The sequence below is a fragment of the Myotis myotis genome, unplaced genomic scaffold, assembly GCF_014108235.1.
Source record: "Myotis myotis isolate mMyoMyo1 unplaced genomic scaffold, mMyoMyo1.p scaffold_m19_p_2, whole genome shotgun sequence".
Classification (NCBI taxonomy): Eukaryota; Metazoa; Chordata; class Mammalia; order Chiroptera; family Vespertilionidae; genus Myotis; species Myotis myotis.
This window is the reverse complement of record NW_023416324.1, coordinates 113,959,937-113,973,532: the sequence shown is the minus strand read 5'-3', so window position 1 is coordinate 113,973,532 and position 13,596 is coordinate 113,959,937. Positions and strand designations below refer to the sequence as shown.

Sequence of the window (13,596 nt, the reverse complement as noted above, 5' to 3'; positions counted from 1 at the left end):
CCTTATGATAGCTCCCTTTTCACACATCTCTCAATCTATCACTATACAAAAAGGCTGCCATGCTCCGAGACTCCAAGATCAAGCGCAGTAAAATATGTACCTACAGGACACAATACCCTACCATCAACACTACTGCTAAAGGAAACACTACCTAAGAGCTGGAAAAGTACTACCAAGACTGTCTTGGATTTACCTTGAGCTTTTTACTCATGCAGAGTGTCCCTTATGTTCGCCTCTGCTGGATTCAAGCAGACAGCAGGGCAGGCAAAAGGGATGACCCATACTTTCCCCCAGCATTTCTCAAACCTTAACATCTTAAAAGGGAAACTACTGCAATTGCTTAAAAACAGGCCAAAACCACAAATTATTTGAGGGAAAGCACCCATTCCAGCACACCTTGAGTATCCACTGCAGAGGTAGGCCTGCTCTGGTTCTGGGCTAGTCAGCGCTTCTGCCAACCCCAGAGTAGAAGCAGGGCTGGCAGTGGTGTGAGCACCAGAGCACATGCTCAGGTCCTCCTCACTCTGAGGAGCCTGGAAACAGCCCACGGTGTTAGGCTACAGGCAGACATGTTGCAGATCAAAAATGTACGTCCCAAGACTGAGAAAATGTCTTTACACAGATTCTATAAGAAAAGGAACTGTGGCTCTCAGTAGATCACTACTGGGAAATTCGTCACTGTCTATATGTTATGGCTTTTATAATCTATAATAATAAAAGGGTAATATGCTAATTAGACCGGACGTCATTCGAGATGTCCTTCAGGACGAAGCCAGCAGCCGGAGGGAAGCCAGCAGCCGGAGGGAAGCCAGCCCGGGTCCCAGTTGCTGGGTGCTTGTGGGCGGCCAGAGGGAAGCAAGCCCGGGTCCCGGGTGGCAGAGGGAAGCCGGTGCCAGCAGCCGGGGGAAGGAAGGCCTACTCTTGCACGAATTTCATGCATCGGGCCTCTAGTCTATAATAATAAAAGGGTAATATGGTAACTAGGCCAGATGTTATTACAGAGTAATCCGGGCCCGGGTCCAGGGTGCCTGCTGTCAGCTAGAGGAAAGTAGCCCGGGTCTTGGGTGCAGCCGGAGGGAAGCAGCCCAGGACTGTCTGCCGAAGAAGGTGCCAAACTGGCCCCCACCCAGCTCTGGGTAACTAAAGACTGTTGGGAGACAGTGCATCTTTGCTTCCCACAATTTCTCCCCACCTCTAGTGAGTTAGAGATTCCTGTGGGTACCCCAGCCTTCTACAAGATGACCACAGGGGCACAGATGACTTGAGCCAGATGTGCGACTTCCCCTGGACAAAAGCCATACCCCATGGGTTTCTTTGGGAGAGGGTTACTGTGAGGCCCAGAGTGCTGGGAGGTAAGCCTTGGATTGCCCTGTACTCCACCCAATCCCTAAGGAAGGAGGGCTTGAGCTGGTGAGATGACAGAATGAAACCTGCCTAGGGAGGGCAGAGACGCAATGAAACACTTCGGACTGTCCCTTCTGGCCAGGAAAACCGAGACCAGGGCAGCAAGAGACCCAGTCAGTCCCCCTCTACCCCCGCCAGCCAGAGGGAAGCCAGGTCCCGGGTGCCGAAGGGAAGCCGGTGCCGGCAGCCAGGGGAAGGAAGGCCTATTATTGTATGAATTTTCATGCATTGGGCATCTAGTGTTTCTATAAGAAGTAAAATTTGGCTATCAAAGATTTCTGAAAATTCTTCACTATTTCATTAGATTATTGCATTTTATATAGTTAATATTTCCTCTGCTTCAAAATGCATTAACATGTACTTTTTTTTTACTTAATATTTTAAACTCTAGCACACTGGCTGAGGAGGGGCTGTGTCCCCAGAACTGGAACCCCTGGGAGCAGACAGCGTACCCCTGTGAGACTGGCTCTTAGACTAAGCTGCATCTGACCACCGGGGAACAAGAAAAATTAATTACTAGACACAGAATCTGTCACAGTGGATGTTAAACATAGAAAATGTGGCCCCTTTAATTTTCATCTAAAACATGAAAAAAGCCACAGAAGACCTGCAACTGCAAAGTAGCAAATGAGGGTAAACGAGCATGATCAGACCAGGTATGCAGGGGACAGGACAAGATTTGCTTCGAAAGGCAGGCCAGGGACTGGCAGTCAAGTGGCTTCGGTTGTGCCATGTGGCGTGAAGAGTGCGCAGAGGCAGGATCTGTGTCGAAGCAGCACACAGTTTGCACTGTGATTTTTTATTTGGGATATGACTGGATTTCACATCCCACAGTTCCACTTTCTCACATTGCCTTTATTTTACTGACTTCACTCCCTGTGTGGAAAGCAGTGCTTTAACCAGAAATACAAAGACAAACAAGTTACATCCTTGACCTCAAGGAACCCACAGTCCTTCACAATCCTTCCCTGACCTCTGACTAGATACACATTTCTTGAGAGGAGGGCTTCATGTCTTACATTCCCATATTACATATTCATTTATTTCACAAATACTTTAACTACCTAACATTCTAAATATAATGGTAGGAATACAATGGTAAAACATGACATGGTCTCTCCCCTGTAAAGGAGCCTACACAAAGAGGAAAAACAAAAACCAAAGGCCGAGAGCTGTGTTGTGACAGGAGAGAGGCAGAGAACTCTGAGTACACAGGTGGAGCCCCACACCCAGGCACCTTCCAAGGCTCGGGTGGAAAAGTCTCCTGACAAAACTGATACTCAAGCTGAGGCCTCAAGGATGAAGGAAAGTTACCCACCAGAAAGTATCAAAGGAGTTTCCACACAAATGAAAGTTTGTGCAAAGGTCCAAAATGAGAGAATTCGTGGAGCCTAGAGGAGTGGGAGGGTCCCAGAAAGCTGGAATTCACTGGAGGAGGAGGGAGTGGCCATCAGACCAAATGGGGAGCTCAGCATTAAAGAGCCAGAATTTCTTCCTGAGGGCAAGATGTTGTTTTACATATGAGATGGGCAGTAAATATTTTCTTTGATGCATCAAATAGTCTTTCAAAGCAGTTCTACTCTTCTCTGTGCCCTGAATCAGTATGGCTGACATCAGCAAAAACATGTAGGAGCCCCTAACACAGAAGGTTCTGGGTAATACCTACAACAGTGGTGTCCACTACAAGTACGATGCAAGCCACATATGTAATTTTAACTTTTCTAGTAGCCATATTCTTAAAAAGTAAAATTAAGATTACTGATACATTTTGTTTAACAAATATTTCTAAAATATTATTTCAAATGTGGTCAATATTAAAAATATTAAGACATTTTACTTTCTTTTTTTGTACAAAGTCTGTAAAACTCGGTATGCACTCTGTACTTGCTGCACATCTCCATCTGGAGCGGCCACAGGTCCAGGGCTCTGCATGTGGCCGTGACTCCGCACTGAACAGGGCAGACTGAAAATGCGCTATCAAAGCATTTCTTAGAAGGTCTACGGTACTTGTTGTTGTGCTGGTATTCCAAATCACTTTTTCAATGGGAAAAAAAAAACACAGAGAAAAGCTCACTTTTGAAAGGTATCCAGAGCCCCATATCAGTAACACCGGCTACAGTGGGTATGTATGCTTCCCAGACACTGTGCTGTGCCCACAATATGTGCAGGGCAGGCTTTCTAAAGAGTAAGGTCTGTATCAACAGCTCTTAAACCTAGTATATTAACAAAGCTCTGGATTAAATGAAAAGAAACAGATTAGTTCTCTGCTTTCCATTTTATTACCTTTTGAGACTATGTTTAAATGAGTATGTCCTAGAATTTTGGAGTTTTATAGGGAACCACTATCATTTAAGGAAATGCTTAGGGCTCTCAGGCTGTCCTGCTTTGCCAATTTTTCTTTCCTGTCACCTGACTACTCTGTATTTGCCTTTAAAAAAAAAAAAAAAAAAAAAAGAGCAGGGAGGTAGAAGGGGAGGGTGTCTAATATATAAAAGAACTTCATTTCAAGAATGTGGCGGGTCTGATTATATTCACTGTCTTTTTGTTAAAATATGTTTTACTGATTTTTTACAGAGAGGAGGGGAGAGGGATAGAGAGTTAGAAACATCGATCAGCCGCCTCTTGCACACTCCCCACTGGGGATGTGCCTGCAACCAAGGTACATGCCCTTGACCGGAATCGAACCTGGGACCCTTCAGTCCGCAGGCCAATGCCCTATCCACTGAGCCAAACCAGTCAGGGCTATATTCACTGTCTTTTGCTTTATTATCTGGCAATTAACTTGGAAGGCCCTAAGTGCCCTGAGTGAATATTTCACTTCATTTTCCAGGCCGCTCCTTCAGAAGTTACAAAATGTTGAATTCCACCACCTCTCAGCCTCCTGCGGAGTCCTGCTCACAAAACCCCGTCATAACACAGCAAATCATTCCTGTGCTTTACCTGCTGGTCTTCATCGCGGGTGTGCTGCTCAACGGCGTGTCGGCGTGGGTCTTCTGCTACGTGCCCAGCTCCAAGAGCTTCATCGTCTATCTCAAGAACATTGTGGTTGCCGACTTCCTGATGAGCCTGACCTTCCCCTTCAAGATCCTCAGTGACTCGGGCCTGGGCCCCTGGCAGCTGGGCGTGTTTGTATGCCGGGTATCGGCCGTGCTCTTCTACGTCAACATGTACGTCAGCATCATGTTCTTTGGGCTCATCAGCTTCGACAGATATTACAAAATCGTGAAGCCTCTCCTGACTTCTTTCATCCAGTCGGTGACTTACAGCAAACTCCTGGCAGTGACGGTGTGGCTGCTGATGCTCCTGCTCGCTATCCCCAACATTATCCTGACCAACCAGAGTGCTAAGGACGGCACACATGTGAAATGCATGGAGCTTAAAAACGAACTGGGACTCAAGTGGCACAAGGCATCAAACTACATCTTCGTGGGTATCTTCTGGATTGTGTTCCTTCTGCTAATCATTTTCTACACTGCCATCACGAGGAAAATCTTCAAGTCCCACATGAAGTCCCGAAAGAATTCCATTTCCGTCAAGAGGAAATCCAGCCGCAATATATTCAGCATCATGCTGGTATTTTTTGTCTGCTTTGTACCTTACCACATTGCCAGAATTTCCTACACACAGAGCCAAACAGGAGCCCCTTTCAGCTGCCAGTCCAAGGAAATCTTGTACTATGTGAAAGAATTCACTCTGATACTGTCAGCAGCAAATGTGTGCTTAGACCCCATTATTTATTTCTTTCTATGCCAGCCATTTAGAGAAATCTTGTGTAAGAAATTGCACATCCCACTAAAAGCTCAGCATAACCCAGAAACTTCCAAAACCAGGAGGGGAAATATGATGCACGAAAGCACAGATACGCTGTGATTTCCCACCTTTCAAATGAGGTCCCTGTGTGCGTGTTATAACTTTCATTTACACAATGAGAGGAGTAAATGGAGGAAGGCCGTGATAGTAAGCATTGTCACTGAGCATTACTCTCCAATTAGTATAATAATTAAAATGTAAGTTTCCATGCTTTTGTGTGACATCAAAGAAAAAATAATACATACATTTTTCAATCATACCAAAATAGAAGGTTTAAATTAAACACTCATCTGGTCAGTTAATATAGAATTTTAAGCAGCAAATAAGAAAATAGACAGCAATCAAGACAATTCTCAGGGATGTGTTTCCTCTCGAAATGCAATAATTAAGTTAGTAAGTTATGGGCAGTTTTTTCAACAGGATTATCAAGACCAACTTAAAGGCAGGCAACAGCTAGAGGCCTGTTGTAGTGAGGGAGTCAAGCTGTCTGATTTGAAGGAGAAAAAGGAGACACCCACTGATCTATCTCATGGCATTTTCAAGGAAAGTAGATATAAATTATGTACTTTGCAATAAAAAATGTAATTTTTTCTGATAGTATTTTGAGGATGATATAAATACATTTTTAATAACGTCCTCTGCAGAGATTGGTTAAGCCACTTCATGAGCCTGGTGTTCCAGTGTTGGAGTATTTTTAAAAGTGGGCTCAAGCCCTGGCTGGTTTGGCTCAATGGATAGAGTGTTGGCTTGTGGACTGAAGGGCCCCAGGTTTGATTCTGGTCAAAGGCACATGCCCAGTTTATAGCTCAGTCCCCAGTAGGGGCTGTGCAGGAGGCAGCCGGTCAATGATTCTTTCTCATCATTGATGTCTGTCTGTCTGTCTGTCTGTCTGTCTCTCTCTACCTCTCTGAAACCAATATATACATATATATATATATATATAAAATATATTAAAAATAAAAAAAGTGGGCTCGACCAAGGGAAGCTAGATATGGGCACGTGTTGCGACGACTTCTCCTGTTCATGGCAGGGACAAAAAACAGGATGCCTGGGAGAAAGACACTCTCTCTCTCTCTCTCAGGCTGGCCACATACATTCTTCCCTGGGGAGGGGGAAATAACTTTCTTAGAAAGCAACTGGACTATATAAAAAAAATTATCTAAAATGTATAATAATGAGTGACAAGTTATTCATAAAATGAAAACTTACACATCACATTTTATGAAAAACAATGAATTAAAATGGGCTATGGTTGCTGGCTTATGACTTATGAAAACAATCTTTCTTTGCTATTAACCAGCTGGAAGACATTCAGCCCATCTTTCCAATGTTCTTTTCAAACATTTTTATAAGTCATGTTTATATATATAATATATATATATATATATATATAAATAATTCTTTACTGTATATGTACTAATAAAGAAACTATTTTTAATAGTCTCATTTTTAAAAAAATAATCAAGATATGAAAAGAATATTACCAGATTTCCTCATAGTCAAGACATGGGGTGGTTTGTTTAAGGCACTCAATTATGCATGTTAATAAGGACACTCAAATTGTACTTGCTTTTCATTTTTCAAATAAGTACTGCATATGCTCCATCAGATTTTAGGCAAAACACAGAAAGCACACCTTAAATTGAAGAAGAGATGGGAAGGTTTTTATACTCTGTGCCCACTTTTTATCCTTGTAAAAGCTCCCTGCTCCCAACTCTGGGTCAAAAAACACAATCGCCAACCTACTATAAGCATGCTAGCTAAAACTAAGCTTGCTCTACTTGTTTGGCTAAATATATTTGCAAAAGAAATTGATTGAGTTTATTCTTCATCCTTTCCATGGACCAGGACAAATTACTAAATGCCGGTGTTTTAAATGCCCCTATTGGGCATGGGCAAAATGAAAGTAACAAAAAGAAGGTGGGTAGCACATGGAGAATGCCTTTGTATCACCGTGCCAAAACAGATCAGCAATGTAAAAGGCAAGATTTCTCAAAAACAACATGCAATGCAGATAAGGATTCTGTGAAGCAAAAGGCAGGGGACAGTTACTACATCTTAGAACTTTCAGGTCAGGGCTACAACAAAAGGAAGCTGTAGAGCACTGGCAACAACAGTTAACTCTGACTTCGAGGAGGTCACCAGCACCAGTGCAGGCAGGTGACAGGGAATACACACTCCAGGCCCTTCTGTAGAGAAAGCTATAGTGCAGATCTTCAAGTGTCAGGCTGTCTGTGCGGTGTTTACACCCAGGTGCTGTGGTGGAAAGGAAGGCAATATAAGTTTGGTTGTAAGAAAATGGAAAATAGAGAATGTTAAAGATGACGGTGATCCTGGCCGGTGTGGTTCAGTGGTCGAGTGTCAACCCATGTACGGAGAGGTTGTCAGTCCAATTCCTGGTCACATGCCTAGGTTGTGGACTCGATCCCCAGTGGGTGGTGTGCAGGAGGCAACCAATTTCTGTTTCTCTCTCATTGATGTTTCTATCTCTCTTTCCCTCTCCTTTCTACTCTCTCTAAAAGAAAAATCAATAAAAAACATAATTAAGAGAAAAAAATATGATAGTGAGCTGAGAGCTTGAGCCTCACCAAGAGGCCAACAGGCACTTAGCTTCAGTCAATTGGGTCCATGTGTTTTCAAGCCACACAATTTTGAATTCCAGGGCAGCAGTGAAAAGAAAACATATGTGTGGATAGAATGATATACCGACAGCTGCTCTGCAACATCTTACATGCAGAAATCTAATAGAAAGGGACTCAGAAGTGGCTCTTGACTGAAATGAAAATGCCCCTTCATAGGAATCCTCATGTTTTCTTGAACTAAACTGAGGCTCTATGTTGATGCGTAATTGATTCAACCACCTATACAAAAATACTCTAAGCGTTTTTATAAAAGAAACATTTGACACAAGAATCAAGAAACAAAGAAATCACAGTCATATAAAAAGGTTACACATGAAACCCACCCACAGGGAGGCCCTCACCTTGCAACTGTCTTTTACAAAATGTCATCATCAGCAATGCCCACTTGTTGGTTATCTCCTCAGCTTCCACACTCTCTTTTCTCAGCAGTCAAAGCAAACTTTTTTCCTTTGGGAAATTCACCTTTCCCTGTTCTCAGCCATATACAGTCCTGGAGCCCATCCTGTCCCTGACCTCAGGGTGAGGCCATAACTGATAACCAGCATGTCCAACTCCACTGGCCACAAGCTGAGAGGGAACAGGACCCAATGTGAGCAAGTCCTAAATTCCTGAGAAATTCTCCAGAGGGCTTGCTGTCAACATGCAAAGTCCCGAGTGCTTCTTCCATCGGCCACCACAAAAGCAAAGCGCACAGCTTTCTCTGAGTTGAAACTAACCCCCCACAAGGTGGCCAGAGAAGTGTTACCAACCCAGCCCTGGTTCAGTGACAAAGGCCCTTCATCAGCCTCAACTAAGGCCGCTCCTACAACCGTGGACACTCAGCTAATGAATCTCTTCAATAGCATAAGCGCTATTTTCACTGTATTTCTTCTTCACGTACAAATGAGAAAGTCCTGATATATTTGGATTAGCTTAAAAAGTAGTCCAGGAACTCTAGAAAACACCTTACACCAGCTGTGCTACCATCTGATGTAGTCTGTCCTTAACCGCCCTGCATCCTCTAACTGGCACTGGAGAAAGAAGGAAAGTCAGTATCTTTATTCATACAGACCATATCTGTAACACCAGGAGACTGCATCCTTACAATTACACACAAAACAGGTCATCCCCTCCACAACGACCAGGGCTGTGCTCTGAGAAGCAGCATGTGAGGTGTGTGCTTGCGTGGGGGACCGGCGGCACCCAGTGCTCTTCAAAGGAAAACCACCATTTCCTCTCGGTCACCTATTGTCTGCAAGGAGCCAATGGCACGCAGACTTCCGTTTCATGACAAGAAATCCCCACCAGAAAACACTTCAACAAAATGTAGTTTTCCTTTCTCACAAGCCACTCTGAAAAATGCTTCAATCATTTCATAGCACTGTTTGTACAAAATGATTAAATATTGTATTACTTTATCAGTAGTAAATATATTTTTTAAACCTTATTGATAAACTAGCTACAGAAAAGAAACAAATTATTCCATGAAATAAGGTTTCCAGGTTGATAAGGAATAGAAGTGGCTCCATTCCCGTCTCCCCACCTCCAGAAGCTGAGGGAAAAGCAGGAGGCAGAGTTATAAAATGAGGCCCATCTCAACCACAACAACAGATATAAAAACTACTTTCACTAGTCAAGTTTATGAGGCTACTTGTTACCTTTTGAAGGCCCTCACTGTATAATTCTGACTCCGCTCATGGTCGAAGTTAAGATCTCCCAACCCACCTCACCCCACTTCCAAAACATTATCTCTGTTCAGTGCTCTGGGGACCAACAATGCAGGACTCTGGGTCAGGGTCATCCTGCTGTCCCACCCCCATGGAATCAGCACATCCGGGGGAGCCCAGAGCTACACTGTTTTCCTCTCCCTCCCAAATCACAGTCACTGGTGAACTGCTAAGCCCTCAAAGTGCATAGCAAAGTCCCACGGGCTTATTATTCCCTATCATTTCATCCCTGGACATAAAAGACACTAAAAGATGGCTTTTATTATCTCCATATAAAATGTCATATTACTTAAAACAATTTCTTGATAATCCTTTTTCTACAGTAAGTTGTAACTAGCAGATTTTTCAAGTTATTAATTATTCATGTTCCACATTGAGTCCTTAGCTTTCTGAGAGAATACCAGCTCTCTGACATCTCACTGAAATGAGGAGTTAATCTTCATTTTGTTTCTAAAGTAAAAGCCAATTTCAGCCTGGTATCATTTTTTAAAGTACATTATATTATTAATAAATGATAATTTTATTAATATTATTTGATATTATTAAAGCATTTAGCAGAATAAAAAGGTAATTTTTATAGGAAATGCAGTGTTTCCATTAATGTTGTTCAAAATGAGAGCTTCTGAAGTGTTTACAAGTTTACATTCAGGTGTCTGGGTGGTGACAGACAAAGCACTGAGGAATATTTAAAATCTAACTGAGAGGAATAAAGAGCAATCTGTGCTACATAAAATAATAAGATGGCACTAAAAACACAGGAAGTCAACACACCCAATTTTCTCTTCCTCACACTTCCCTCCCGAGCATTGAACCCTGGTCGCTCCCCTCCCACTGCCATGCATTTCCGATCCTCAAAGCCTCTCAGCTAACGTGACTTTAGTCCTCCTCTAACTGGCATCTTGCCTTCCACTTTCTCCCCTGACCCCACATACTCTAACAACGCAGCTTTACCTACTGCTGCACTGCCACACAACTTTCCTGAGTTCTTCTCCCCTGCTTATTCAAGCATCCAAGGCTGACCAGGTCGATCCAAGATTTTGTCTCATCTCTGTCCTCACACAGATCCTGCTCAGATACTTCAAGTACCCAGAATGCCTGCAAGTTCCCAAACACACTTTGCACTCCCCAGTCATGCCCGTCATGCCCCAAGCATGCCACCATCCTCCCACTTCTCAGAAGCATCCCTTCATCCTACCTGGGCATCTCCTGGATTCACAGGTTCTAACAGCCAGTCGTAATTTTGGGTCACTGCAGGTCCTGCATATTCTTGTCACTCTTCTACGTTGTAACCTTCTAAAAGTCACAAAAATATTCCCTAGCATGGGTGCTAAGGAGGCAGCCTGCAAATCAGTAAATATTTGTTGCTGGATTTTTTTTTTTTACTTCATCAAAAAACAAAGATTCGCATGAAAAGAAAGGGAGAATTCCTCTAAAGAACCTCCTTCTAGAAAGTAACAACAGAGTTTGTAAAATGGAGAGTTATGAGCTTTGAAAATGTGTTACTCATACTTCATTAAAAGGGGAGCATAACGACACAAGTGGAAAAGAAAAAAATGAACTCAGTGACTAAAGAAAACAAGATAAACTTTACAAGTTCTCTTTTAAGTATTTCCTTCCAATTAATTATTTTATAACCCTGGGTCAAAGAGCAGTCGCACCTCACAGCAGAAAGGCCATATGGACTGTGTGTTGACCTTAAAATAGCATTGTACTGTCAATAAAAAGGCAGAAGAGCAAAAGGAGGGGCAAGGAGAATGACAGGGAATATGCTCAGCCACTCATAACCAACTTCACAGTCCAAGAATGTGCAAAACACCTTTGCCTTCAAAACATTTCCAAATTTTTGCTCCATTTCATTAAAAAGGTAACAAACGAAGGCAGAGCTTAAATCATGCAGACAAAGCAACATCTTGGAAGAGCTATATGTGCACCACACTTTAAAACCACTCTGTCCATTATGACCATCACTCACAAATTTGAAGATACTAGGGTCGGGAAAAAGACTTTGGAGTGATCCAGGTGGGAAAGTGAATTATGTGCTTTTAAAAGACTTTCAAAGTACAAACCAAAAGCACAGTGGCTCCAAGGAGAAGGCTGATCGGAGCCACACAAGCTGCTAGAGAGATGTTTTGCTCACCAGCATTCATTAACCAAGGATCATAAAAAGTTTCAGGATGCAAGTTACTGTTGAGTTGAGAGCATCCTGACTTGCAAATTCCATGAGAGGAGTGGCAACAGTGGAATACTGTTCCACTGCCCGATGGCATGCAAATTCGAATCGTGGTAAACACTAAATGGGGGACTACTGGCCTGCTTTAGAACCACTGTTTCTGCCCAACACTTCCATTTAAGAAGCATAAGTGCGTGCTGGGACACTCAAGTCTAACTGTGCAGCTGTTAGAGAAGAATCTCCTACGTGTCATGGATTCTTTAAAGAAGTTCCCAGGGCTGTGTCTGGCTATGGCAGTGGCCACATACCCCAACACTCAGTTTCCCTCCTCATTAGTTCCAAAGGCCTCCCATGCTATATTTAAAAGGCAAATTTTAATGATGTTAAATTAAACATTAAAAATTATATTTCTACTGAAATATGAAATGTTGTTTGATATTTGTGTCCAATAAAATCAAAAGCATGGCCAAAACCGGTTTGGCTCAGTGGATAGAGCATCGGCCTGCGGACTGAAGGGTCCCGGGTTCGATTCCGGTCAAGGGCATGTACCTGGGTTGCGGGCACAACCCCAGTAGGAGATGTGCAGGAGGCAGCTGATCGATGTTTCTCTCTCATCGATGTTTCTAACTCTCTATCTCTCTCCCTTCCTCTCTGTAAAAAATCAATAAAATATATTTAAAAAAAAAAAATCAAAAGCATGATGCATGTGGACAGGGGGGATAGATTCCTAGGGAAATTTAGCTTCCTTTATTTTTTTAAATATATTTTTATTGAGTTCAGAGAGGAAGAGAAAGGGGGAGAGAGACAGAACATCAATGATGAGAGAGAATCATTGATCGGCTGCCTCCTGCACACCCCCCTACTGTGGATCGAGCCCACAACCCAGGCATGTGCCCTTGACTGAAATCGAACCTGGGAACCTTCAGTCAGCAGGCTGACACTCTATTCACTGAGCCAAACTGGATAGAGCATCCATTTTTATTTTAAACATACAAAATATCCATTAAAGTAACTAATGCATCATTTCCAATAAAAAGTATTACCATGACCAACGTAAGGGAAAAATAACTTCCCCTCACTCCTTCCCACTTGGGTTTCTGAGGTACTGGGTTAGTGGTGATGTGTCATTTCCTAGAACACTAACAAGAGACGACCTGAACAACATTTGTCCTAATGAAACAGAAAAAGGCAACTTATGGAAATTCAAAGGGAACTCATGTTAAAACAAAAAGAGGGACAAAGCCCCCCAAAGCATATTTCCACTGTGAACAAACTTCCACAAAACATAAGGTGCCTCAAGCTCGTTCTCAAAAGGAAGAACCTGGTTCAGTTTCACTATTAAAAGTGTGGTTTCCCACTATTCCAAAAAGGAAACAGAACTCTGAGATCTGGGGTACTTCAGCTCTTGAACGTTTGGCAATCCAGACATAAAAGCCTTAGTGGGTTTTTAAGGACAGTCGAATGTACTTCTTAACTCCGTCTATACCCCAAAGTGAACATGGAAGTAAACATACACTAGTAAATACACCAACCTAAAAAACATCAACAAACAACTTTTCCAAAATCTGTTTATTTCCATTTTCCTTCACACCATGCTAAAATCATTCACCACTCAGCTGGCAGCCAACTCCATCTGGCCAAATTCTCTCCATCTCAGCCTCTACATCGTCCACTGAATGTCAACCCTGACCATACTGCTCCCTTACCTGACCATCTGCAGGCAAGTCTTTTCTGAAGTGTTTTAGTGAGTCCTGTTCCACACAGATCTTAAAAGACGGATCATTTCCTAGCCCAATCATAATGAAAGTTAACAATGGTTCTGAACCAAAATCAGATACAAAGTCGGAGAGAGTTTAGGATTTTC

General features: G+C 42.8%; 2 protein-coding genes across 4 annotated transcripts in view; one reads left to right on the top strand and one right to left on the bottom strand.

The window, feature by feature from the left end:
- Positions 1-5,998, top strand: part of P2RY14 (purinergic receptor P2Y14) — a 57,579-nt gene extending 51,581 nt beyond the window's left edge. For 2 of the 3 annotated variants that reach the window (XM_036350498.1, XM_036350501.1), the window contains one exon: positions 4,235-5,998. In XM_036350498.1, the coding sequence (XP_036206391.1) occupies positions 4,235-5,274 (1,040 nt within the window). In that variant the 3' untranslated portion in view covers positions 5,275-5,998. Of the gene's footprint in view, positions 1-1,947; positions 2,061-4,234 lie in introns of those variants that run through there. The other variant, XM_036350499.1, reaches the window with a different exon arrangement.
- MED12L (mediator complex subunit 12L) overlaps positions 1-13,596 on the bottom strand; it is a 423,259-nt gene that overhangs the window by 227,800 nt on the left and 181,863 nt on the right. The window lies entirely within an intron of this gene.